Source organism: Schizosaccharomyces octosporus (assembly GCF_000150505.1).
Source record: "Schizosaccharomyces octosporus yFS286 unplaced genomic scaffold supercont6.1, whole genome shotgun sequence".
Classification (NCBI taxonomy): domain Eukaryota; kingdom Fungi; phylum Ascomycota; class Schizosaccharomycetes; order Schizosaccharomycetales; family Schizosaccharomycetaceae; genus Schizosaccharomyces; species Schizosaccharomyces octosporus.
Genome location: NW_013185619.1, coordinates 230,979 through 256,603, shown reverse-complemented (window position 1 = coordinate 256,603; position 25,625 = coordinate 230,979). Strand labels below are relative to the sequence as shown.

The window sequence follows — 25,625 nt, the reverse complement described above, 5'->3', positions numbered from 1 at the left end:
TATATACTGACTTTACGTTTGTTTTGAATGAATAAATACAAAAAATTTAGTATAAAGTAAGCATGACTATTCATTAACATATAACTCATCAAAAGAATGTGGACGATAAAGTTCCTTCTATAGTTCCAGTAATAACATTTGAAAACCAAAGAACAAACATAAATAACAAAAAAAGGATTCAAATATTAGAAAAATCAATGACCTCTGGTATAATAGAATCGGGATCAAAACGTATCAGGAAATGGTTCATCTAGTAAACGGACGGTATATGAAGGACCACAAAGCTGACATTCTTTTGCAATGTCCTTTTCAGAGACATTACTTAGTCGATGCTTCAACATACATTGTCTATGAAAAGCATGTTGACATGGGAAAAGAACGAAAGGCTCGGAAAATAGCAGATGATGACAATGCCAGCATGGCTCATTATGGTTAAGAACTACGTATCTGTTTTTAAGGTCATCAGACTTCGTACGTACAGCTTCAGCAACTTCGGTTGCCTGTTCGATTTGGAGGCCCAATTGCCCGATTTGTTCTCGACAACTTTCCAACTCGTCACAGATATTGTCTCTCAGGTCGTCAAGCGAAATCTCTTCTGGTAAAAGTCGAATAAGCTCCGTAAGGGGAAGCACATTTGATTTTTCTAAAAACTTTATTGATTCTTTTACATTTTCAGTCGATGAAAATATTGCTTTTGTAATGGTTTGCCAGAGACTTTTCTTCAATGCTAAATCATCCTCGGGAATGTTGGCAACAGAGGCAGCCAGTTCGTAATCCTTTTCTTCTAAAGCCAATTCAACACCCTGACTGTATAATTTTAATAATACCAAAATTTTTACAGCACTTCTACGACAGTTGAACTGTAAACAAAGTCGAATTCCAAGATCCATGTCATATAAAGGATGCTCCCCTTGTTGTTCAATATAATTCATCAGGTAAGACTCGTTCGAACTAGAATGACATGCGTATATACAAAAGAGCGTATTATGTATAGAAGGCTCCTCACATCCTAATACACCAGTTACAAATTTCAAGTAGCGAATTGCAGCATTTTCCTCAACTGAGACTCGAGCACGCTGGTTATAACTCAATAAAGACGGTATCAACGCATGAACATCCATATCTGTCTGTCGCTCCCATATACTTACAGTCTCCATTGGCCGATGGGTTAATAGAGCAGTTGCATGCTGGATAAGGCTTTCCTGATCCACGCCTTCATTTAAAGTTTCCAGTGCTTTATCGTAGTTTTCTCGTTGTACCCAGTAATGCATAATGTAAGACTGATCTTTCATCACTGTTGCGATTTGCAATAGCTGTTCTTCTTTGCCATAATTATTTGCAAGGTTGTACGCAAGTTCCTTATTGATGTCATCTTTATATTGTGCTAAAAGCCTTGAAAACTCGAATAAAACTTGCTGTCTTTTTTCAACTATAGCATCTGGAAATAACTCAAGTCTCTCTTCTTCATCCAAATCATTTAGTCTTCCTAACAATGATTCTAAAAGCCAATTTACTAAAACCTCTCTTTGGAATTTCATGGAAGCTTTATAAGACTCTACCTTTTTCCATAAATACTGTCTCAGGACATCTTTCTGTCCAATTTCTATGAAACTCAAAGCAACCTCTTCCACCGATTTGAGAGTTTCAGCAAAAAAAGTAGCAGCCTTTTCATAGTCTCCTATTTTCATTAGGTGATCGGCGTAACCATCCAAAACAGAATTTCGAACATTTGGTGTATTAGCACACTCCAAAGCCTTTATGTACTCTTGTTTCTGTAAAAATACTAAAGCAACATCGCCCAATTCATTGTTGACCACTAACTCATGAAGACTCTCCGTGGTATACAGCCAATATGTGTCTTTTACATGATCGCAAGACAGCCCTAATATTTCTTCATGAGGGGAAAGGGGAACTTTTTGTTGGTATACTTCCTTTTGGTTAATTCTGTTAATAAAGAATATAGTATCCAAATCGAAAACTACTATATGAAAAGGGGTAAGCAGCAAGTTCATCTCTACAGTCGATACGGAGAGACGTGGTGACTCAATAAATTGATACTCTTGAATCATGCTCATAGTTTCATTCATTAGATCGTGATAGACAATTCTCTTGTTCGTTTTTATAGCAATGGTATATGGTTCAGCAGAGGTTTGGGGATACGGAGAATGCGAGACGCATTGAACAGATTCATCGTCAGATATATGATAAAGTTCTGTAATTAGTAATAAAATAACAATTAACCGCATTCATACCATTGATCTCTCCCTGAAGGAAAGGAGTAAAGTAGTGCTGATCTGAGCTAGGATTATTACCCTTCGTAAACTTCAAAATTCTTTGATTAGTAGCAACTACAAGGTTTTCCTTTAAAGAGTCTTCTTGACTTGATAACAACATATCCAAAGGAACCTCTGACTCTGAGAAAGAATAAACGGTATTCATAGACTTCTCAAGTCGTTTCACATGAGCTGTATCCAACATTAAAACAATCTCGATTATAACCCCAGATCTGGAAGCAAGCAGTAGTTCCAAAACATTATTTTCCCCAATTTTCCACACTACGGATTCTACTGTGTGTCCTTTTAGCTTCGTCAAAACTCGACTTTGCCGAGAAGGGGTAAATAGACAATTATCGCCAGCCGTTGTAGAGACAAATATATAGCGCCCTGAAGGATCTAAGAAAATCTTGTATGTCAGTCCGAGCGCTAAAGCTTTCTTAGGAAGTTCTATGTCTGAGAACGGTTAGAATACGCAACGAGAAGGATAGAACAGAACACATACCCACAATTTCTTCAGGTCTTTCTAAATCTACAATCATTAGTTTATCACTTGTGAGTGCCATGACCAAGATGTTATTTTCAACAGCTAAACAACGTATTGAAACAGGAAATTGCAACTGGACTTTCTCAATAGAAAATAGGCTTCTTCGTTCATTATTCAGCTCGTTTTTTTTATAATAAAAATCGTTTTGTAGCTCCGTATTCTCAGAAGATGCAGGATCGACCCAGTCTTCTGCTATACTCATCTTTCATAAATTGGCGGTATGTAAATGATTAGAGATATATGCGGTCAATTAGCTCTTAAAGATATTACAATTATAAAAAAAATAAATAATAGAAGTGTAATTTCGAATTATAGCCTTTGTATAGTCCAACTATGCTGATGAATGCAGAAGTGAGATGTGGTACGTCTCTATTTTTTATCCTCAAATTGGGATGAAGTCATTTCGTTTTTAACATTTACATTCATTTAGTGTACATATTTTTAAAAGCTAACATATAAGTAGTATAAATAAAAAAGAAGGTATTATTCAAAAGTCCCCCAAAAAACAAAAAATAATAAATAGATTCGTAGGATACAAAAGAGTAAAGATATTAAAGATGAATTGTCACTATATCCGCTGAGTTATATATGGTTTCACAGATGGGACAAGCACGATCTTTCTGCTTTAGCCTGGATTCTATACAACTCGAACAAAACGCATGGCCACATGTGGGTATAAGCCTATTTTTCCAGTTTGAATAATCACACATCTGGCATTTCAGCATTCCTTTATAAACCTGTGCCTCTTCGGTTTCGTAAGCCTTTTCTATAAGAGCTGACTCTTTCTGATTGTATTCATCTTTCAAACTTAGTTGAGCTTCCTTGATTTGTAAAGAATAATACTTTTCGCGTGCAGCGTGAGTATCTTCATTAGTGAGCTCAATAGATTCTTGTAAGCTTTTGAACTTTTGTTCAAGATCGGAATTTCTAATTTGCAAACGCTTATCTTCTTCAAGGACTCCTGTGGAATATCTTCCAAAAATGTCCTTAATTTGTTTATATACAATTTCCATTTCCTTGAGAGATGACTGATATTTAGCCAACACGTTTTCACGTTCAGAAAGCTTATTAACAAATTCCTGGCCTTTACTGTTAACCAACTTTAAGGTTTTACTTTCTGTAATCAATAAATCGCGCGATTTCATCGCAGAAAAGTACTTTTGCGCAGCTCTAGATTTATCGTAATGGGCTTTTTTGACGGCTTCTTCATTACTCTGAAGCAAGTCTAAATTATTTCTCAACTTTGAGTACGCCTTGTTAAAAGCTAAATGCATTCCCGGAAGTTCTGCTTCTAAACAAGCATTATTCCTAGAAACCTTTTCCACTTCCTCATCTTTCTGGTCACCTACATTCGTTTGCAAGTCATAACTATTTACCCACTCCAAATAAGCGAGCTTAGTCTTATGAGCTTCCAAAATTGATTTTTTCGAATCAGTGAGAAGGGTTAGGGTCTGTAATATTTCTTGGAAATATACATCGTTAGTGTTCGACATTTGTTGCTGTACGACGAGACCATCACGCTCCGTTCTCATTAAAGTTAACGACCTTTCAAGTTCTTCAATTCGTGCTTGTTTCTCTTTTATTTCGTTCATTTTTTGTTGTGTATCCTCTATTTGTATTTTAGTTCGTTGAGATACGAATGTCTGTAATTCACTGGAAACTGATGCAAGCTGACTGTTTATATTTCTCACATTGTTTTCGTTTTCATGCAGCTTTTCCAATAAGCCTTGGTATTCAGGTGTCTTCTCTAAAGCTCGATCAGTCGCAGAGAGCAATTCGATATATAAATGGGCCGCCTCTCTTTGTTTTTCTAATACCTGGTATAATTTTTGATCAACATTTCTTTTCATCATGCTAGATTGTGAGTCGAAATTATTTTTTAGCTTGACGACGTTCTCATCATCCTGCGAAACGTTCCTTTTGAAAGCCTCTGAATCATCCTTCGAGTCTGCCAAATGAAGAGTCTGCTCCTTTTTTCGTTCTATGCTGTGCTCTAGTTCAAGCGTAATATTTTGCTGTTGTAACTGTTTCCATTCTAGTTCTGCAGAGTGCTGCCTATCAGAAGTATACGTGAGCTCTTTTTTTAAAAGGGCAAGTTTCAGTCGTTGAAAGTAGGTTTCAAAAGTCATCAAAAATTGGCCTTCCTTCTCTTGAATCCACTGGTTCCATTCAGAAACATTTGCTTCATCCAACTTCGCTAAAATACCATTAGAGATAATTGATTTCAAGATCTTGTCGAAGTCTGAGAAATAAGACTGCAAATCATCAGAGACTAAATCATTTTTTTCAAAATATAAAGCTTTCTCGAAAGACAACTCTTTTGGTAAATCCTTAGTTCTTTCTTTGTCAATCAACGGAGATGCTAACTTTTGCAAATAACTCATAAGTTCTTGATGATGATTGCAGACTTGCAATATATAATGATTAAATTTTTCTAATAATTCACTCCATTTTTCTTGAGCTTTTTTGTCTTCAAGCAGGAGGATGTCATATTCATGAGCTCGTCTCCATATTGCTTCTTTCTGAAATAACTACCAAAGTGTTAATCCACAGAACTGCAAATGTAATGCATACCTCTAAATCATCGTCTTCTTCAAAATTGAGTAACCTTGTATGTTCGTTATGCACCAAACGTCGCTTCCTTGGCGGTTCATTCACTAATGCCATAATATCGACGCTTTTTATATATGTTTATATTATAAGTTTTCCAGTTCTATATGACATTCAAACAATTAAAACTAATTTGAATGTGTCTGGTAGTTTCATCGGTAGTTACTAAAATTTGGTGGTTGACACTTACACTATGAAATTATTGAGGGAGCGCTGTTTACACTTGGAAACTGCCACAACCCAATTGAGTACGATTTGGAGTTAATTGGAGGCCTTTCTTTCCATGATATGAGTGCTAAATTACTGTCTTCTCCTATAAGTAAGTTACTATTCATATTATGTTTGCTAATGAAAATTCAGAAAATCCGTATTCGAAATTTGCCCCGAAATTTATTGCTCGTAGAGAACGCTCCGTGGAGAAACCTATTCAACGCGAAGATGTTGAAGCTCTACAGGAAGGAATTTCGACGAATTTGCATGAGGTAAATGAGGAGCCAGTTGACGGTCCTCAGGAGGAAGGGCGCGATTCATTTAACATATTAGTTGAAGCTGCTCAAGAAGCACAAAAGATGGGAAACCAAAATGATGAAGGCTCAGATTTACAAAATAATCAAACTTCTGTAATATCGAAGCCGACGGTTGAATCTTCTTCCCAGTCTAACGAAGATGAATCCCATCTTGCTTCATTTCAAAGTTCTGGATTATCTGGTCAAGTTAAGAATGAGACTCCTATGGATGAAAACATTCCTCTTTCACAACTAAGCTCTATTCCGGTAAATATTGAGGACCAAGATGCGTCTCAATCAAAGCGAATGACAAAGGGTAAGTTTTGTTGATGACGAATTTTAGCTGACAAATGAATTAGCGTCAATTCGTAGAAGGAAGCGTAAACTTATTGTTGATAATGTTGGAACTGAGCAGGAGAGTATCAACATAAACGAAACTAAAATGTCTGCATTGTGTGATGATCCTGGTATCGGCAGAAAGAGTCAACGTTTCGTCGAAATTGAGAAGATACTTTTGGAGGAAAAGTTAGCAAAGAGAAAAAAACGTACCGGATCAGTTACTCCTGCCAAGGAAGAGTCTCCCCAGCGAGATGTGCAATCCGTGAACAATACTTCTCAGATGAACATACAGGAACCTGAAGAGGAAGAAGAAGTAGTTGGAACAGTGGAAGCTGAGCCAGAGGGACAGGAAGAGGTAGAAGTTCCAGAGTCTAATGTGGCATCTAAATCTATTTTGGACCAGCTCGCTGATAAGATGGATTCAGATGGGCAATTCAATCGCTCAACCGCTTCCGCTCCTAGAACACGAGTTGTTGATGGTCAGATTGTTTTGGATGAAGCTTCTTTGGAAGTAGATCGTCATGAGAGAGATTATGTACCTGAAGAGGATCGTGAGTTCGTAGAAGAAAATGCATTATCTCGTAGGGTAACGAGCGCAACTTGGGGAAACCGTCAAAAATCTGAGAAGTGGAAAAGTGATGAGACAGATAAGTTTTACAAGGTATTCATTTCTTCCTTTTTGGAACCTTCATAACTAACAACTAGGCGCTTTCTCAATGGGGCACAGATTTTGCTCTTATCTCTAATATGTTTCCAAGTCGCAACCGTAGACAAATTAAGCTCAAATTCAAGCAGGAAGAAAAACGAAATCCTGCTCGAATTAATGAAGCGTTAAGGACTAAAAAGCCAGTCGGTAAGCTTAAAATATACATGCTTTTATGAACTTCATTAACCCTAAAATTAGATATGGAAGAGTACAGCAAAGAATCCGGTAAAGTTTTTCGTCCTGTCGAAGAGGTTGAAAAAGAGCTGGCTCATATACGAAGTGCTTTTGAAGAAGAAAGAAAGCGAGCTGTGGAAACAGCTGAACAAAGACAAGTTATAGCGAATTATGAAGCTGAGCAGGAGAGAAATGCTCCTCAAACAAAGCAAGAAAGAGAGATTGTTTTTGAAGACGGAATTGAGGTAGTGGGACAAGTGGCTTAATTTTTGGTTTATTTTCTTAATTATTGGTTTTATTGTTTTGGTAGTTAATTTGGGTTATCGTTGATTTGTTATTTTAAATCTTGGAATTATGGAATTTGTGCACTTTAATTTACATTGTTTCAATAATTCGTTTTGTTATTTCTAGCTTACAGAGGTATGCTTATCTAACTTCTATAGATATTGTTTACTTTTATGAAGCTGATTTTGGATCGTGGTCTCAATTTTATAAATCGTTTTTGGATGAATTTTCATAAGTTGAGTTATATTTAATAATTTAGTATTTATTCTTTAATTTTACGTGAATAGAATGTAGCTTTTTATAATAACTAGTAATTTTTACTCATCTTTATTCTTTTCAAAAATATGATAGAAAGGTAGTTAACCTACACGATTTTTTAATTTACGGACTATGGGAAAAAAGGAAAGATCTAAAAAGCAAAGAAAATCTTCAGTAAAACAAGAAACTGAAAATGAGCCTTTTTCAGCTTTAAAAAAGAGAAATCCTCTGCAAACTGACAAAATCCAGAAGACGCCTGCAAAGCCAAGGAATTTCCGTTATGTTCCTCCATTCGAGCGCAACCATCGGTTTTTATTAATTGGTGAAGGGAATTTCTCGTTTGCAGCTTCTTTACAAAAGCATCATATAGATAGTGAGGCTGTTCTATTGGCAACCTGTTACGACAGCAAAGAAGACGTAGAGCTCAAGTATCCTGACTCTTCAGAATATATTGAACAGGTTTTGCAAAATGGAGGTGAAGTTCTGTACGATGTGGATGCTACTAAGCTAAAGCAAAATCGAAAGCTTAAGAATAGACAATTTGATACAATTCTGTGGAACTTTCCACACTCTGGAAAGGGTATAAAAGACCAAGATCGAAATATCCTGGATAATCAAAGTATGTTCATTAAATTTCTAGCTTTTCAGGCGGAATTATTGAAAATGAGATTTCGGCTACTGCTTTCAAGTTTTGAGATCATCTAGAGTCCATAACTAACTTATACAGAAATGCTTTTAGAGTTTTTTAAACAGTCGAAAGAGCTCCTTTCGGAAAATGGAGTCATTGTCATTACTCTTGCTGAAACGAAACCATACAGTATGTGGAATCTAAAAGGACTAGCCAAAGAGGCAGGTTTCATTAGTTTAATGACCGAACCTTTTGATTCTTCTTGTTATCCTGAATACTCTCATCGACGTACAATTGGATGGAAGGAGGGAATAAGTGAAAAATCTCCCTGGAAAGGCGAACTGAGGGATTCTCGACATTACTGTTTTGTTGCTGCAGGAAGCAAAGTAGTTCCTTATAATCAAAGAAAAACTTTTAAACCAAAGCAAGATTCAATAGATAGTTCTGATGATTCTCTAGATTAAAAATTCATGAGCATTCGCAAACGAATTTACCTACTGCGATTTCTTACACATCACCCTCACACCCACAAGTTCACGATCTACCTTTAACGACAGCCATTCACGTAAAATAATTACAGTATATTATATCTAACTGCTTTTTTTTTATTTAAATATAGTTATCAGAAGACCATTGTTGATGCTTTCATGGCTATTTCTAAAAAAGCATTAGTTGAGCGGATATGTGCAAAGACGTTCAAGTCTAGTCTTACATGCTCAATTTTTGGGTTTACTTTTCTTTTTATTCTTTATTTGCTTGATTGGTCTCGCATCGCTAGGTTTCCTCCGACAAAGTCGCTACCGGGACTAGATGTTGAGCGTGCTTGGAATGACTTGAAATTCATTTCGCTACTCCCTCATCCTTACAATTCAAAGCAAAACGAGGTTGTTCGTGATTATTTACTAGACGAGCTGAGACCACTAGAAGAAAGTAATCAGCCTTATGTTACAGTTATAGATGACCTCTACACGAATATAACATTCGAGTTAGATAACAAGTCTGACCTGGTCTACTTTGAAGGAAATAATATCCTAATACATTTCCAGGGGAAAAACCGACAAAGACTACCTATACTTCTATCTGCTCATTATGATTCTGTGTCGACCGGTAAAGGTACCACCGATGATGGCATGGGAGTTGCTGCTACGTTGGAGCTTTGTAGATATTATGCGAAGCATCAGCCAGAGCGAGATTTAATAGTAAATTTCAATAACGCTGAAGAAGATTATTTATACGGCGCTAGGGCTTTTGCTGCTCACGAGCTTTCCAAAAACGTAACAGCCTTTGTTAACCTCGAAGGAGCTGGATCTGGCGGGAAGGCAATGCTGTTTCGATCTTCTAATCATTACGTTACAAAAGCTTATTTTCGAAAGAATAAGTATCCTCTTGCATCAATATTAGGCTCAGACTTTTTTAAGCGAAGAATCATTCGCAGTGAAACAGATTATATCGTGTATGAAAATATGCATAACGGAACTGCTGGTCTTGACATTGCTTTTTATGAAAATAGAAATATTTATCATACCGCTAAAGATGATCTGTCACATGTTATGCCTAAATCTTTGAGACATATGATGTATTCTGCTTTTCGTTCTGTAAATAATTTACTTGATGAACCCAGGAAAGACTTGACAAAATTCTCAAAACCCACATTCTTTTTGTTATTTGGAAAGTACTGGCAATTTAAATATCCTTTATATCAGATGACAAGCGTCGTATTAGTTGTTGTTTGTCCGATAATTTTACTCTCGATTTTGCTTCGGTTCCCTTCTTTGTATACTCAAATAAAGAAGAAAAGATACATGGCTTGTTTCCTCTTATCATGTGTGTTTGTGTTTGTATTTGATGCAGGGACTGTACTTTTCTTGACTTGGTATAATCCATATCTTATCAATGCTCATAGTGGACTTGTCTCTGCTTTGTTTTATTTGACTAATTTGATTGCTCTGGCTTTCTCGTTTCGTACAGCTGCTACTCATAGTAAGCTTTCATCAGAAGACTTAAGCTGCATTGAAATTGTCCTCATATGGTATGTTCAAATGCTATGGTATGCAGTATTTTTTATATCTGTAGTACTTTCTTTACACTATGAATTGAGTTCCACATACTGGGTTACGCTTTCCTATTTAAGCACTGTCTGCTGCTGTATATTAACGTTAATCCGAATCCATTATTTCGTTGATAACGTTGAAGACATGAATTTTACACGCGAAGAACGATCCCTTCTTGGTGTTCCGTCTTCGAATCAGTCTCAATATGGTTCTGTGCCTCAACAACCTCTCATCCACAGGCCTTCAAACCTATCTACTAAAAAAGCCCATGCAAAGCTTAAAGATAACATTTGGTCTGTTCTATATTTCATTTTCATTGTACCTCTTCCCCTATTTTTGTGTTATGACATTTTGAATGAGGTGATCTTGCCAGCCGGGAGTCAAACTTTGACTGATGCTCCATTTTCTAATAAACTGTATAAACTGACGATAATCATCGCCTTCTTCTCGATGGTGAATAGCGGACCCTTTATATTCCGTGCATTATCTAAGAAGTCCACTGCAGTCTTGACAATGCTTTGGATAACGCTTCTTGTGCAAGCCTTGTTCCTTGACCCTTTCGACGAAACTCATCCACTGAAGTTGGCGACTTTTCAAACATACAATTTAAATAATGGAAATCATACCTTTTATGTCAAGAACATTACTCCTTTTACAGATCAGATCTTGCAATTCAACCCTTATTATACAGCAAATGGCGGTCAATGCGATGATACTTATTGTTCTTTTGAATCTGTCAAACCTTCTTTTGAAGTGAATAATCCTATTGTGTACGAGCTAAATCAAGGGAAACATCAAGTGGATCTTACAATCCGCGCCGAAAGTAAGTGGTGTACAGTTAACTTTAATGAGTCTGTGTTTGTTGAAGACTTAAATGAAAACAGGATAAGTAAGGTATATAAGTCTATCCGTATGGGCCAAAGAGAATTCCTAAAGCCTTATACTCTTAATTTAACCATTACGGAACCGACAGCTACCGAAATAACATGCTCATACGATGATATTACTGATGGTACAATCCCTGCTTACGAAAATTTCCTCCAGCATTTACCTGCTTGGTCGGTTGGTACAAAAGCAAGTACTGGCTTGTTGAAAGTCTCAACTTCTTTTACAATGACATGAGAAAATATTAGGACATGATTAGTAATGAAATGAATTTCAAGTGATCCGTTATTCGGAAAAAGACGACGCTGATGTAAAGGAAAACAAGTATTGTCTTATGCCATAAACACGCCTTTGTTAGGGACACTAGGTAAGGGTTTTCGAACCTTGATATAGGAAGGAGAAGAGTTGCTAGCTGGTTCAAATGTCCCGTTGTCGCTTTCGAGAAGCTTTCCTATATTACCATGAGTTTGCTTAATAGGAGTGCTTAGGTCCTTTGGTTCATCACTGACGATACGTCGAAGAGTCTTTGCTCTTTCTATAGAATTGGTAGGTGTTTTGTATTGAATGGCTCTACCTGAAATACGACGGCAATAGTTTGCTGGAAACATACCCGATTTGCCCAATACTTCCATTTGAGTATTCATTTTTCCTCCAACATACCAATCTTCGCTTAGTTTGTGGCTTACTGAAATGAGATCGCCGGCATTGAAGTCAAGTTCCTTGCTGTTTCTCCCAGTAAACGTGTAAAGTGCTTGAACTACCGTTTGATCTTTAGTTCCCTCCCTCAAATTATTGTTAGGTTCTCCGTTCAGTTGGAAGGTTATAGAAGAAGGTTGTGAACTTCTAGGCTCATGAATTGGGGTTCGGTTTAGGGAAGCTTTATACAGATCAACTTCACAGACCTCGTCATCACTTTTGGCTTGGGTGACCTCTTGGTTCTGTGATATGGAGGAACTGCATAATTCATGAACATTTGCTAGTGCCTTTGTAGCTTCCTTAAAATAATCAAGTTGGTGTGTCAATAATTGAGTCATTTGTTGCTGCTGATCAGTTTCTGCTTCTTTTAAAGCAACCATACGGCTTCGAACGTTCTCCGTTGACTCTTCGAATTTGTAAGAAGCTAGACGGATGTCTTCCTCTAAACGCGGGTCTTCCTTCTTAGCTTTGTAAGCTTTCATCAGGAGTGATTCGTAGGTTTGGCGACGACTTTCCAGTTTCTTCCTGGCTGTATGGTAATCTTTCATTTGCACCAGATAGCGCTTAAGGAAGTCAAGATAGCAGGCATTGGCTCTATTCGTAAAGAAACCTAAAAGCTCTCCGATTTTGAGCTGTACTTGACCATAATTAACCAAAGCGGCACCTATAATTAGCATCGCTTATCTTAATTTACTTACCATAAGGGGAGTCGTTAGGAAGAGCTTTTCCATGGCTAACCATAACTTGCCCCATTTTCTCGATCGGGAAACATTTTTCCTTCTCTTCACCATCAACTCTCTTTCCTGTTTATTTATTAGACACTATGCTTGAGGCTATTCTACTCACCTAGTGATTCAATCCAAGCGTTTCCAGCTTGATAAAGTTTAGTTATTCCTACCTGTTAGTTTTATTGTTAGATACACCTTGTTATTACCTTCTTCTCGAACTCCTATTTCTTCTTCAAGCTGCAAGAAACTGTCAGGTAGTTGAATTCTCTGATCAGTTGGAAGCTAAAAATTGATTAATATAGACTGATTATTTTTCTGGCTTAAAGATGCTTTTGTTCTCTATTAAAAGCAACTACTCGGTTTCTCACATACTCTTTCTGTGCTTAAAGAAGTTAGCTAGTGATTCGCAGTTTATTTCGCATACCTCCATGTTGAAAAAAACTTTGTAACCATTTTTTTTATTCTACTGCCAGAACGTATCTATGCTTTTTGGAAATATGTTTATTCCATTAGCACTCGGAAAATCCGTATCTGCACCTTCAACAATTAAGGGTTCTTTAGTTTTTCTATTGTTAAGTTATTTATAACTTGCCCAGCAATGAAGACGATTTATATAGTACGATGTGTTTGTTTGTTTACATTGTTTCAGAAGAATGTTTACTATATATTCCACCGCTTACCTAAATGGGCACTATAAAGTCGCTGAAACTACGCAGTTACTTTCTCATCCATGAAGCTCCTCCGTCTTAATAAATCTTATGGTTGACTTGATAGTGTTGATTTCTGAGGAAATGTGATCTAGGATATTTTCAAACATTTAGTCGAATTCTAGCTTCAATGAATTATAAGTTTAAATTATTTATGCAATTTTCATTAAATATATATTTCTTCCATATGCAAAACTGATTAGTAACGAATAGAAGTTATTCAACGGGGAATACAATTGTTTTTACTTGGCCAACACGAGAACGTTTTCAACACTTAAAACGTAATTGTACTCCGTCATTTATAATTATAAAAAGCCATTGTTTTCTAGATACATCCTTTTTAAACTAACTCCTCCTCCTTCATACCTCAAATATCGATTTCGGTGTGGATATGTAATAGTAGTGAAACGATATGATATATGTTTTATATCTTTTTGAATAAATTATGAGTAGTCGTTGGCTTTTGATCTGACAGTCAACTACTCAAGTTTTTCGGTTAGCTAGCTTACCGCAGCAAATATATTCGACTATGTGTTGTATAGGAGGTTCACTGGAACCCAAGTATGTAGTAAAGAAAAGATAAATACCGTATATATCTGAAAGATGGTACATTTCAGAATTGTTTATTTACTACCATGGTTGCCTTGCAATACGTAATTCTTGGTTAACCCAGCGGCTTAAATACTGCTATTCTAGTTCACTGGTAGGGTCATTCTAGAGTACGCCGAGTGCAACATCGACGTACAATTTTTTGTTTAAAGAAGCGTGTTTCTTTGACGTTCTCTAATTTAGGATCACTTGAAGAAATTATCTTTTCCTTTGTCTTTCTCAATCTCCTTTAGGATTTTAAGAAGGAAGGTTCCCCATTACTAGGATCATAAACAAATATATCTATATAATTACAGCAGTGGTCATAGCAGAACCTTGTGAGCCTTCCAGTTATGTCCTCTGGAATTTATTATAAAGGACTGTACGTTTTCTATTTGATGTTTGATAATCTGTATTGACAACCTTCAATTTAGTCAATGTTGGATTCCTGATAAAGAACGGCAGTGGTCACCCGGAATAGTTAAAAGCTGCTCAATTGAATCAAATAAAGCAAAATTAATTGTTGAAGATGAAGATGGCAATGTATGTGAACACCTATGATCTTCATTTCAAGCTTATGAACGAATTAATAACCGCTGTATATAGGAGTCAACATTCTCTGCTAAACCAGAGGATTTAGAAGAGGAAGGGAAAAACGGATTACCATTTTTACGGTCCAGTCTTTCTGATCCAGATGACTTAACGAATCTAGCATATTTAAACGAACCGTCTGTCCTTGATGCATTACTGACCAGATACAATCAATTGCAAATCTATACCTACTCAGGCATTGTATTGATTGCTTTGAACCCTTTTCAGTCTTTACCAAAACTTTACACTCCTGAGGTTGTTCGCGTTTATTCCGAAAAATCTAGAGACCAGCTTGATCCGCACTTGTACGCTATAGCCGAAGACAGCTTCAAATGTATGAATCGAGAAAGAAAGAATCAGACAATTATCATTTCCGGTGAATCTGGTGCTGGTAAAACTGTTTCAGCTCGTTACATTATGCGCTATTTTGCGTCTGTGCAAACCCTGAGTGATCCTAGTAGTACCGCTAATGTAGATTCAGATTCAGTGCAGCTAACGGCTGTTGAAAACGAAATTTTAGCTACCAATCCCATTATGGAAGCCTTTGGTAATTCTAAAACTTCTAGAAACGATAACTCATCCCGTTTCGGAAAATATATTCAAATCATGTTTGACAAAAATTCTATTATCATAGGTGCTAAAATTCAGACCTATCTATTAGAACGTTCACGTTTAGTTTTCCAACCAAAGTCTGAACGAAACTATCACATATTTTATCAATTACTAGCAGGCGCTTCGCCAGAACAATTAGAAGAATGGAATCTTTCTGCCGATGTTAATGATTACAATTACTTGCGACAAGGTGAATCGCCTACAATCGATGGTGTTGATGACGCTAAGGAGTTCCAAGAAACAGTAAACGCGCTCAAGATGGTATCAATCAATAGCGATACGTCGAAAAGTATTTTCAGTATGTTAGCAGCGTTATTGCACGTTGGCAACATAGAGATAAAGGGTTCTAGAAATGATTCATATATTGATTCCAAGAATGAGCATTTGCTGAATGCTTCAAAATTATTGGGTGTTGACTCGAGTACTTTCATTAAATGGTTGACTAAACGGAAGATTAAGATGGCTTCAGAGGGTATCATAAAACCTTTAACTGATTATCAAGGATTGGTAGTTCGTGACTCTGTTTCCAAATTTTTGTATGCATCATTATTTGATTGGCTTGTCGCTACCATAAATACTGCCTTGATGAATTCGGCAGTAAAGCAAAATCAAATTTCTGAAAGCTTTATTGGTGTACTAGATATTTATGGATTTGAACATTTTGAGAAGAATTCGTTTGAACAATTTTGCATAAATTATGCCAACGAAAAACTTCAACAAGAATTTTATAAACATGTTTTCAAACTTGAACAGGATGAGTATGCTAATGAAGGCCTCAATTGGTCTTACATTGATTACCAAGACAATCAACAGTGCATTAGTATGATAGAAAATAGAATGGGAATACTCTCACTTTTAGATGAGGAATGCCGAATGCCTACAAATAGCGACGAAAATTGGGTCACAAAATTGAACGATGCTTTTGATAAACCCGAATTTAAGAACAGTTATAAAAAAGCTAGGTTTGGCAACAACTCTTTCACTGTTAGGCATTATGCCCTTGACGTAACTTATAATGCTGAAGGATTTATTGAGAAAAATAAAGATACTATATCAGATGAATTGATTGATCTTTTCAGTGAATCTTCAGTTCCATTCATCAAAGATCTGGTACAATTTCGGTTGCAACAAACTGCTTCCCAGGATTCTGGAGGATCGAATAATAAAAGGTCCAAATCAAAGCCAAAGAGCAATACCTTGGGTTCGATGTTTAAGAATTCCCTCATTAGTCTTATGGGTACAATCAATGAGACTAACGCTCATTATATTCGATGCATAAAACCTAATGAACAAAAGGAGGCCTGGAAGTTTGATAATGTAATGGTCACATCTCAACTCAGAGCTTGCGGTGTTTTAGAAACCATCAAGATATCATGCGCTGGTTTTCCATCACGATGGACCTTCGAAGATTTCGTTTCCCAATATTATATGCTTGTTCCTTCGGCTGATCGGTCTGACAATCCTTTGACTTTTACGACTGCCATTTTGAGTAAGACCATTGACTCGGCCAAATATCAGATTGGTAAATCTAAAATCTTTTTCCGATCTGGTGTTACTCCACAACTGGAGGCTGCAAAGGATCGAGCTTTAAAACATGCTGCTCAACTTCTCTACGACGCGTTCGCTACAAACTACTATCGTACACGATTCCTCAATTTACGGAAACGTGTATCCCGTTTTCAAGCAATGGCTCACGGTTACCTGAGTCGTCGTACCACTCAGGCTGAAATATTCTCAAAAAGTATTACAATCATTTCATCATTATGGAAAACCCATGTAGAAAGAAGAAAGTTTTTAGAGGCCAAGGCATCCATTCTTTTCCTTCAATCGGCTGTTCGTGGTTTCCTTTTTCGTAGAAACCAACGAGTAGGTAGAATGGAACAAGCCGCTGCTTCCATTAAAAACGTTTGGAAAACTCATCGTGAACGACAGTCTTTTATGAAGTTGAGACACTGTACAATACGGATACAATCATTGATACGAATGAAACATGCCATGCGTCAGCTTGTTGAGCTTCGTATAGAATCTAAAAAGGCAAGTCACTTTAAACAGGTGTCATATAAATTAGAAAGCAAACTGTTTAATATGACAAAGAAATTAGATGAATCGGAGCAAGAAAATACGAAGCTTAAAGATAGAATATTTGAATTGGAGTCACATTTGTCAAATTACGCAGAAGCTACTTTGTCAAAGGAGCGCGAATTAGAGCAGACACACGTACTGCTATCAGATCATTCTCAAGATCAAGAGTACAAGTTGGCTTTATCTGAAAAAGAAAAGGAATTGTCTGATTTACGAAGTTTCATCAACCGATATAAGGATGATAATCAAGAGTTACTTCGTATGAACACCACTTTAAAAGCCCAACTGGGAAAAGATGCAGACGTTATATCATCTCAGACTGCTGAAATTAAAGAAAAAAATAAAATAATAGCAAAATTAACGAAGGCTTCTAAAGTTCTTAATTCTAGTTTTGGCTCTGAACAAACTCGCGTGTCAGAAGAAAAATCTAGACGAGATAGTTCATTGATGGAAATGCGTACCCAAAAAGAATTGCTAATTTTACTCATGAACGATGGATTAAAGCACGACTTGGATAAATTGACAGAATTTGCTGGAAAAACGTATGTTTGGGATAAAACTGTCGAGTTGCTTAATAAAAAAGAGCAAGACGAAAGTAAACCACATTTATTTTTGGCTAAAGCATTATTCATTATAATTTCACAGATGTGGAAAACTAATTTATCCCAAGAAAGTGTTGCTTTAATTGAACGTTATTGCGTCCATATACTGGAATATATTTCTCAGAGGACACAAATCAGAAGAGAAATACGTGCAGATATGGGTTTCTGGATTGCCAATACCCATACTTTGCTTTATCTCGTTCGCACAAAGCTGTATGGACTTAAGAGGTCGTCCTCCTTAACTTTATCGTTTAGTGAATCGTACGATGCAATTCATACAGTGTTCGACATGTTAGATTCACACTTGTCAAAAATTGTTTCTATGTGGATTGATCAAATCACCGCTGCTTTAAGGCCTCTGATCGTCGATGGAATCATTGTTAGCGGTAACCAAATTGATAAAGGGGAAAAAAGGCTGATTCCAAGAGTTTTCGATAAAGACGTGAAGTCAATTGAACATATACTGCATATTCTCAATGAAGTACACGATTCTTGCCAAACTTACCGAGTGAGTTTAGCTATATTCGCATGCGTGATATCCAGTCTTTATCGATTTATAGACGTTGAGGCATTTAATGCCTTAATGACTAAGGAAAAAGGTAGCTGGAAGCGCGGTGTGAATATGTCGTATAACTTTTCTCGTTTACGAGAGTGGTGTACGCACCGAGGGGTTGTAGAGGCTACGCTTCAACTGGAAGAAATTAGTCAGGCTTCAAAATTTTTGCAAACATGTATGAATAAGCAGAAGATTCTGGATAATGTATCCTTGCTATGGATTTTGAATATGCAACAATTAAGAAAATTGTTAGACAAGTATGTTGCAGAAACCTACGAATCAAAAGTACCCAAGAAGGTTATGGATGAACTGTCTAATATGGCACGAGCAGAAGGACTTGATCGGCCTGAAACAATCACATATGACAAAGTGATATACGAGTTAAATGATACTTTTGAGGAAGAGCCTTCTCTTGAGCAGGTTACCATTCCTGTTGAATGCAAAGTTACGTATATCCAACGAGTTATAGATCTTGCTAGTGCCGAGGAGAGCTTTGACCAAGCGTTGTTAACGTTGCACGATAATTCAGTGGAGTCGAATCCATTTGAAAACCAGGAGAATGAATTGCGTGAAATTGGTAATGGAGTGAAGGCTGAGTAAGGACTCTGTCTCAAAAAGTGAGTATATGCAACTATTTATGATGAGTCCTTTCAAGGATGTTGATGAAGAAAAGGAATTACGATAGACTCGGGTTATCTTTTATTTTAATTAAAGTACATTCTTAATAATGACCTGCTTATGTTATCTTTATTTTATTACTTTTCACTGACTTTCTTGTATAGTAGTATTCAGACGTATAATTATCAAAAAAAGCCTTTTAAGGATACAACAAATTCAAAAATGAAGAGATAGGCATTCTATTCTATTCTCCTTCTAAAAACAAAAAAAATTCCAAAAACAAGAAAAAAAATCTAGATTAACTTAAACTATAAAAGTATTTTCTAAACATATACATAACCTCGCTTAAGTATAAGATTCTACAAGAGTATCTCTGTTGCTGATGATGGCAGAAGGTTGAGCATCTTGAAGCTTGAAGATTGATTCACAAACAGCCAATTCTGTTGCTGTGGTATCCAAGCCAGCAAAAGCACACCAGTCATTGACAACAAGACCAGCGCCAATGACATCTGAACCACGATTGACAGTACCAGCAACAAGGGGAACTTGAAGCAAGGATGAAAGTTCGTCTTGCTCTTGAATGCTAGTACGGGGATGAACCAAGGCACCTTGGTTGCTTAAAGCACAGTAAGATCCGGTAAGGACATTACCAGCGACAGTTTGACGGAAAACTTCGACACCCAAGACATCAGCGATAATTTCTTCAGTCTCACGTTCAATATCTGGGTGGACGAGAGCAACATAATCATTACAAGCGACGATATTACCAAGAGCAGAGAGACGCTCATCGACACGTTGAATCTTTACGGAATCAGGAAGGGAATTGCGAAGGTGTTGAAGTTCATTATCTGTGGTTGAAGAGGGCACCAAAAGACCATTTTTGTTTCCACAAGTTAAACGACCAATGATACGAGTACCACCGATAGTAGTATGAACAACGGGAATCACATCACCCAACTCAGCTTCAAACACACTATATATGGGTTAATATATTGTCTAAAAGTAGAAGAAAGGAAATCAACGCATATGAATTCATCAATGGGAGACATCGAAGCCAACTGTTTTATCCTGTAAAGAATTTTCTTATTTATTATCTTTGCTTCGACTACTTTCACTTTTGCAATTTTCTTTCAACATTTCTTCAACTACTTCAGTCACGACGGCAAAGCAGCATTCTCGCGACAAAAAGAGGTAATTCAAAAAATATTAAGCTTGCAAATGACTATTTTCGAGTATCCATTGATACAACTCCAAAGTTGGATTCAAATCATACCTGTAAAAGTTTTCAGATCCACCTAAGGCGACAAGGGCATACGAGTTGGTTAATGTAGAAAACACACCAATCCTAAAAAAATCATTAGCAACATAATTTTCTTTCAATTCTACCGCACATACTCGTTGTTATTCTCGAATTGAGCACGTAAAGCCATGATGGTAAAGGGAAGAATGAATTCGCCTGGATTCTCATTGTTTGACATTAGATGCTAAAATGTGTTACATTACTTTAAATTAGTTTAACGACATACTAACGTTTCCCAACGTATACTTGAAAGACATAGACTTTGAAGTTACTATAGTGCGCACGCAGCTCTGGTTTCGATTCCAAGAAGGAGCATAATAACAATTTTACTTGTAATGATAGAAGCAAACGAATTGAGCATGGAAGATTTGAATGAAGCAAAAATAATTAATTAAAAAAAAAAAGGTAAATAAAAACCATAAGGAGGATCTCTAAGGCCGACAGATTCAGGACCTTCTCCTATTCAATTCACTTGAACTGCCTGCGCAAAGAAAAGGGGTAAAGGTTTTTCTATTCTAACACATAGAGAAGAAGTATATTTGAAAGTTAGAATAATTGTATAAGTAGGAAAAAGATTGGAGGGGAGTTTCAAGCTGTTTGCAATAAGAGTTAAGGAATACAAGATAACACCAGTCCATGTGCATAAATTCATCCGCTACAAACCGTAACAGTTCAAGTTTCTGTTTAATTTTTTATTATTAAACATGATGTTCGTCCATCTCCTTCGTATAAGATTCGCCTTTCAAGAAACAAACTGGGACCTCAAGTCCCTAGGGAGCGGACGAGTGTATGGAAAAACCCATACGTAGGCCAAGTAGACGAAAATGGTAGTTCAGGATAAATGGAAAAAAAAGGCAACAATAGCCTACAGAAAAAAACATAACATTCAAAATGCACCACCAAAACCACGTAAAAAGGACTTGGGGACGAACGAATGGCGTTTTCAAGAGGCATCAGGATTTTTCGGCGAAGGCCCAGAGGAAGAGGAATTTCCCAGTTTAGAGAGATTGAAAGAGAAACAACAGGCTAGTAACGAAGAGGATGAGGAGCAGCAAGAGGAAGAGGTCGATTATTCGAAACTACAAGCGCGTCCTCTCACTGGAATGGGAATTGGCCAGCAACGGCCTAAAGCTAAGATAAAATCAATTAAGCGGGAAGAAGTACAGGATACGATACAAGCAGCTGAACATGAGAAATCTATTCAAGACTTTCGGAAACGATATAATGTTGAGAAGCCCAAGTTTAGCTTACCGAATGCCTCAGGACATATAGGGAAAGAGGAAGATATCGATGACCTTTTAAAAGAGACAGATTCGTCCGAACATAACACTTTTCAAAATGAGTTCAACTCAGATACACAACGTCCTTATCCATCCTTGTCTTCTCCGTCTCTTCCAACGACCACTGCCAAAGACCAGTCCTGGCTAGATGATTTGTTACGGTAATGTACGTTTGAATTTTTGTTTAAAATGAATCCAGAATACTTGTTTTTGCTTTCCATTCTTATGCTGTAGGAAATTTTCGATGTACAACTGTAAATCCACTGGGGGGTGATCTGGCTTTTCGTTCTTCCTCTTTTGATAGTACCTTTTGTACTTCAGATACACTCACCAATTCTTTGATTTTAAATATTTTACCAGCAGACATAGGATTGACTTCACAATACGCGACCGAATGGCGCTTTCCGAGTCCTAGAGATTCTACAACACTTCGAATCCCTCTTGGGAGACCAATGGTGGATCTTTGTAGTTTGACTCTAAAAAAACTCATTCTTGCAACTGAATCTTTTGGAAATTGCTCTATGTTTCTTTCTTTCTGCAAGCAACGCGTTTGGTTCCGTCTATGTTTCTTTCGCTACACTGTATTCTGTAATCTCTTTTAGCGATATATTCCATCTTACTTTAACCATTTTTAGGTATGGCGTTATATTTCATTAAAGGATTTTGAGAAGCCAGTGCAACGAAACCTAGTAGTCTTATTCTCTAGGGCTACGCGCGTCTTTATTTACAAGTGCATGCTTTCATTCTGCTTAAACAGTACTGTTTTGGATTTCAAGCAGTTTTTCGGTTTTCTTAGGGGGAATTTTTTTTTGAAAGGTGCTCTTTTTTCTAATTACAGAGCTTGCTTTAGTCGTCGGATTCTGTTTGCTGGACGAACCGCTTTTCTACAATTGTACGACTCGATAATTCTGATTAAAGTGCTAGTTAAGAAAACAAAATGGAGAATTCCGCTTTTTATCAAATTACCATGGCAAAACGGAAACGTGCCGAAGCCTCACCAAAGGGTATGTTTGATGACAGTTTTTCATAAGACAGTTGCATCTACAGGAAACAGTTTCGTTAACGTGTAATAGCTCCTCTCAGTACTTTTGCTGCTCGTCGGTTAAACCGTGAGAATAATTCAACAAAAGACAAAAAGAAGAAGGGAAAAAGAAGCGAGTCTCCAAACGAAAAAGCTGAAAAGCATGTGCAAAGTGTAGAAGAAAACCCTACTTCTTTAGGGGACCGTTCTGCTTCGAAACAGACTTCTTTTCAAGTTTTAGTTCCAGGAATTGATCGTTCTGGTAAAAACGGTATTGACCAACCGATGCCTTCTCATGTAATTGAAGACAAAAATGGAAAAGACAAACTTTCTACACGAGCTTTTGTACAAACCACGGAGACCGAGCCTTCCCGCACTGAAGAGAATTCCCCTTCTTCCTTACCTGCCTCTCCTTCGTTAGCAGAAGCAGACGCAAATTCGAGACCCAGTACACCATCTACTTCGTACAACACGTCTTTGCAGAAACAGGAGCCGACATACCCTTACACAATTTTGACGGAAGAGAACTCTGTCCGAATCAACGATGTCTTGTTTGTCGGGTTGCATTATGGAGAAGAATTGGCTTTAGTGGGAACATATATGTTTGCGTGTGCTCGCGGAGGTCTTAATTTGTTTGGCGCTTCGTATGCATCGCATCCCAAGGATAAGAACTGTTGCACGTGGCATTCTTTAAATGTTCCATTGATTTATCCTACTCCCGTTTTCGTTGCTGAGGATTCTTCGAATACATCTTCTACAAAAGAACTTACCAAATGCAATGACGCTTCTGCGCAGAAAAATCTCCCTGTATCTGGTTTCACAGAAAATACCAGTTTATCTGAGCTTGAAAAAACTTTATGCGTAAACATAGACCTTTTACTTCCCTCCTTTGAGACTTTACTAGTGTTTAAAATGAATGACCTCGGTATCTCTAAAATTCCTCGCGTTTGCCCCTTTGCCAAGCGACTTTTTAATATGCCTTCTCTTTTGGAAAATGCATCATCCCTTTCCTCAGCCTTTGAAGTTGTGCCAGATTCATGGAAAGCCTTTGCTGACTCAATGCTTTCCACATATACATCAAATAAGGATGTTCCGCCAAAGTTATTGGTTTGTGGACCTAAAGGTGCAGGAAAAAGTACTTGTTGTCGATATATTACAAACCGCTTATTAAATTCCTCTGATTACGTTGCATTTTTGGATATTGATCCGGGTCAACCGGAGGTTATTCCAGTCGGTAACATTTCCTTGTATTTTATGGACTCCCCTTTGCAGGGTCCTGCTTTCAGTCGCTTACCTCCTAATTCTCGGTGTTTTCGAGTTCATACTGGTGAGAGTACTCCCCAGAGGGACCCAACTCACTATCTTGCCTCTACTTTCAGGCTTTACGCAGAATACCAAAAGTTTAATATTGAAAGAGAGCTTGAGGGCAAGCCCCCTATTTCATTGATTGTAAATTGCCCAGGATGGATTAAAGGAGGGGGTGCAGAACTTCTCTTTAATCTTGTTAACCAAATCTCGCCTACTGAAGTAGCCTACCTCAGTAGGAATTATCAGGGAGTCAACCAGTCAGATAGAAAAGGTATTTATCAACATAAAGAGGGTATCCCGGAATTTTTATTACAAGCAAAACATTTTACATTTTCTCAACTTGAATCGTCTTGGCAGTACTTGCCTGACCATAGTGCGCACCGCGTGTCCTCTGCTGATAATCGCACATTGGGGCTTTTAAGCTACCTCTATTTTGATTTAGAGCGTAGCGTTTGGGATTTTACAAGCAGTCTGGCATCACGCCAGCCTTTGGCGACAGCATTCGATGGTCCACAGCATGGTATAGATGCTGTGAACATTATTGGGGAGCCATTGAATTTATTGGATGTTTCAAAAGCTATTAATGGTACTCTATTGGCACTTTGCGCATACGAAATCTCAAATGAAAAAGAGTGGAATGAGAATCAAATTGTCAAAACATCTGAGGGGATACCTGTGCTGCTCAACGATGGTCTTCCTTTGGACCCAGCCAATGCCCAGTGTTTTGGATTGGTCTTACTTCGCACTATTGATTTGGTCAAAAAAGAATTCCATTTCGTGGGACCAATTAATTTGAAGTTACTGGCAGACGCAGATGCAAAAGGAATGAAAATAGTTCTCGAACGCGGCCGTCTTGAATTGCCCCTCTCTACCATGCTCGATAGACGTTTGATGGTTTGCCCGGATTTACCATACCTCGAGAAAAATCATGCTTCAGTAGCCGCAGGCTCTCAACGAAGACGTGTCCGACGAAACATAAACCGTCGTACCGGTTAAACAAGTTAATGATTTACGGTCGTGTACTTCTTTTTTTTTAAAAAAAAAAAAAAAAAAAAAAAAAAAAGAAGAAATAATCTTTCTTTGTTTAATTTGTTAATATTTAAACTTTGAAGAATAAGGAATAAGGATAATTTGGTTGTTGGTTTTCAAATAATGTAGAAATAATTTTACAAATGAGCTGCTGCTTATTTAAACATGTCTTCGTTAATGACATGCATATATTGTACAAGATTGATTATTATGCAATTGTTTTATGCTGATTCGTATGTATTCCATATTGAAGCTGAGACAATCTGAGTTTAGAAATTTATTACATATGCGTATTTGGGAACAAGGCAGCATTTATGGCATATATTAAATTTATATCTTGCTTTGCAATTGGGGCAAAGTATTTCTAGTAACCTTTGTATGTGTTTCAAGAATTTTACTTATTCATCCGTGTTACTCAACTTTCCAACAATTTTTTTTTTAAAGCCCGTCATGGGAACAAGTATTAGATTTCGAGGACAATTTCTCGAACAAGAACACTGACTAATTAGACAAGCTCTTATGTGTCTTTCTCTATCTAATGAGCCCGGGATTCACTAATATTATCAAAGTTTGTAGCAGAATTGGTGACAAGATCCAAGATCGTTTAATAAAGCATAACGGCTGATTAAATACAATTCGTATACA

The 25,625-nt window shown here is 37.1% G+C and overlaps 11 protein-coding genes across 11 annotated transcripts; 6 read left to right on the top strand and 5 right to left on the bottom strand.

The window, feature by feature from the left end:
* Positions 1–5: 5 nt before the first annotated feature.
* SOCG_02742 (ubiquitin-protein ligase E3) lies at positions 6–3,202 on the bottom strand. Its single transcript, XM_013161232.1, has 3 exons — positions 2,779–3,202; positions 2,253–2,729; positions 6–2,212 (listed from the first exon to the last, which is right to left on the bottom strand). The coding sequence occupies exons 1-3, from the start codon at positions 3,020–3,022 to the stop codon at positions 225–227; spliced, it is 2,709 nt and encodes a 902-aa protein (XP_013016686.1). The 5' UTR covers positions 3,023–3,202; the 3' UTR covers positions 6–224.
* SOCG_02741 (ubiquitin-protein ligase E3 Brl1) lies at positions 3,159–5,631 on the bottom strand. The gene is made up of 2 exons (XM_013161231.1): positions 5,395–5,631; positions 3,159–5,351 (listed from the first exon to the last, which is right to left on the bottom strand). Exons 1-2 carry the CDS (start codon positions 5,485–5,487, stop codon positions 3,372–3,374), a joined length of 2,073 nt encoding a protein of 690 aa, XP_013016685.1. The 5' UTR covers positions 5,488–5,631; the 3' UTR covers positions 3,159–3,371.
* On the top strand, positions 5,614–7,734 carry SOCG_02740 (transcription factor TFIIIB complex subunit bdp1). The gene is made up of 5 exons (XM_013161230.1): positions 5,614–5,749; positions 5,791–6,252; positions 6,296–6,936; positions 6,981–7,128; positions 7,180–7,734. Exons 1-5 carry the CDS (start codon positions 5,719–5,721, stop codon positions 7,419–7,421), a joined length of 1,524 nt encoding a protein of 507 aa, XP_013016684.1. The 5' UTR covers positions 5,614–5,718; the 3' UTR covers positions 7,422–7,734.
* Positions 7,735–7,769: 35 nt separating this feature from the next.
* Positions 7,770–8,864, top strand: SOCG_02739 (ribosome biogenesis protein). The gene is made up of 2 exons (XM_013161229.1): positions 7,770–8,317; positions 8,426–8,864. Exons 1-2 carry the CDS (start codon positions 7,831–7,833, stop codon positions 8,788–8,790), a joined length of 852 nt encoding a protein of 283 aa, XP_013016683.1. The 5' UTR covers positions 7,770–7,830; the 3' UTR covers positions 8,791–8,864.
* A 109-nt stretch (positions 8,865–8,973) lies between these two features.
* On the top strand, positions 8,974–11,499 carry SOCG_02738 (aminopeptidase; the record flags this gene model as incomplete). The annotated part of the gene is made up of 1 exon (XM_013161228.1): positions 8,974–11,499. The coding sequence occupies one exon, from the start codon at positions 8,974–8,976 to the stop codon at positions 11,497–11,499; it is 2,526 nt and encodes an 841-aa protein (XP_013016682.1).
* Positions 11,500–13,348, bottom strand: SOCG_02737 (BAR adaptor protein). Its single transcript, XM_013161227.1, has 6 exons — positions 13,111–13,348; positions 13,059–13,068; positions 12,893–12,968; positions 12,805–12,852; positions 12,657–12,761; positions 11,500–12,622 (listed from the first exon to the last, which is right to left on the bottom strand). The coding sequence occupies exons 1-6, from the start codon at positions 13,137–13,139 to the stop codon at positions 11,595–11,597; spliced, it is 1,296 nt and encodes a 431-aa protein (XP_013016681.1). The 5' UTR covers positions 13,140–13,348; the 3' UTR covers positions 11,500–11,594.
* A 734-nt stretch (positions 13,349–14,082) lies between these two features.
* Positions 14,083–19,382, top strand: SOCG_02736 (myosin type V). The gene is made up of 3 exons (XM_013161226.1): positions 14,083–14,363; positions 14,416–14,524; positions 14,588–19,382. Exons 1-3 carry the CDS (start codon positions 14,335–14,337, stop codon positions 19,022–19,024), a joined length of 4,575 nt encoding a protein of 1,524 aa, XP_013016680.1. The 5' UTR covers positions 14,083–14,334; the 3' UTR covers positions 19,025–19,382.
* A 5-nt stretch (positions 19,383–19,387) lies between these two features.
* Positions 19,388–20,472, bottom strand: SOCG_02735 (translation initiation factor eIF6; the record flags this gene model as incomplete). The annotated part of the gene is made up of 3 exons (XM_013161225.1): positions 19,388–20,015; positions 20,316–20,387; positions 20,438–20,472. 3 exons carry the CDS (start codon positions 20,470–20,472, stop codon positions 19,388–19,390), a joined length of 735 nt encoding a protein of 244 aa, XP_013016679.1.
* Positions 20,473–21,166: 694 nt separating this feature from the next.
* Positions 21,167–21,787, top strand: SOCG_02734 (uncharacterized protein; the record flags this gene model as incomplete). Its single annotated transcript, XM_013161224.1, has 1 exon — positions 21,167–21,787. The coding sequence occupies one exon, from the start codon at positions 21,167–21,169 to the stop codon at positions 21,785–21,787; it is 621 nt and encodes a 206-aa protein (XP_013016678.1).
* Positions 21,788–21,845: 58 nt separating this feature from the next.
* Positions 21,846–22,112, bottom strand: SOCG_02733 (ribosomal protein subunit YmL33; the record flags this gene model as incomplete). Its single annotated transcript, XM_013161223.1, has 1 exon — positions 21,846–22,112. The coding sequence occupies one exon, from the start codon at positions 22,110–22,112 to the stop codon at positions 21,846–21,848; it is 267 nt and encodes an 88-aa protein (XP_013016677.1).
* A 208-nt stretch (positions 22,113–22,320) lies between these two features.
* SOCG_02732 (AAA family ATPase Grc3) lies at positions 22,321–25,621 on the top strand. The gene is made up of 2 exons (XM_013161222.1): positions 22,321–22,626; positions 22,696–25,621. The coding sequence occupies exons 1-2, from the start codon at positions 22,560–22,562 to the stop codon at positions 24,945–24,947; spliced, it is 2,319 nt and encodes a 772-aa protein (XP_013016676.1). The 5' UTR covers positions 22,321–22,559; the 3' UTR covers positions 24,948–25,621.
* Positions 25,622–25,625: the final 4 nt, after the last annotated feature.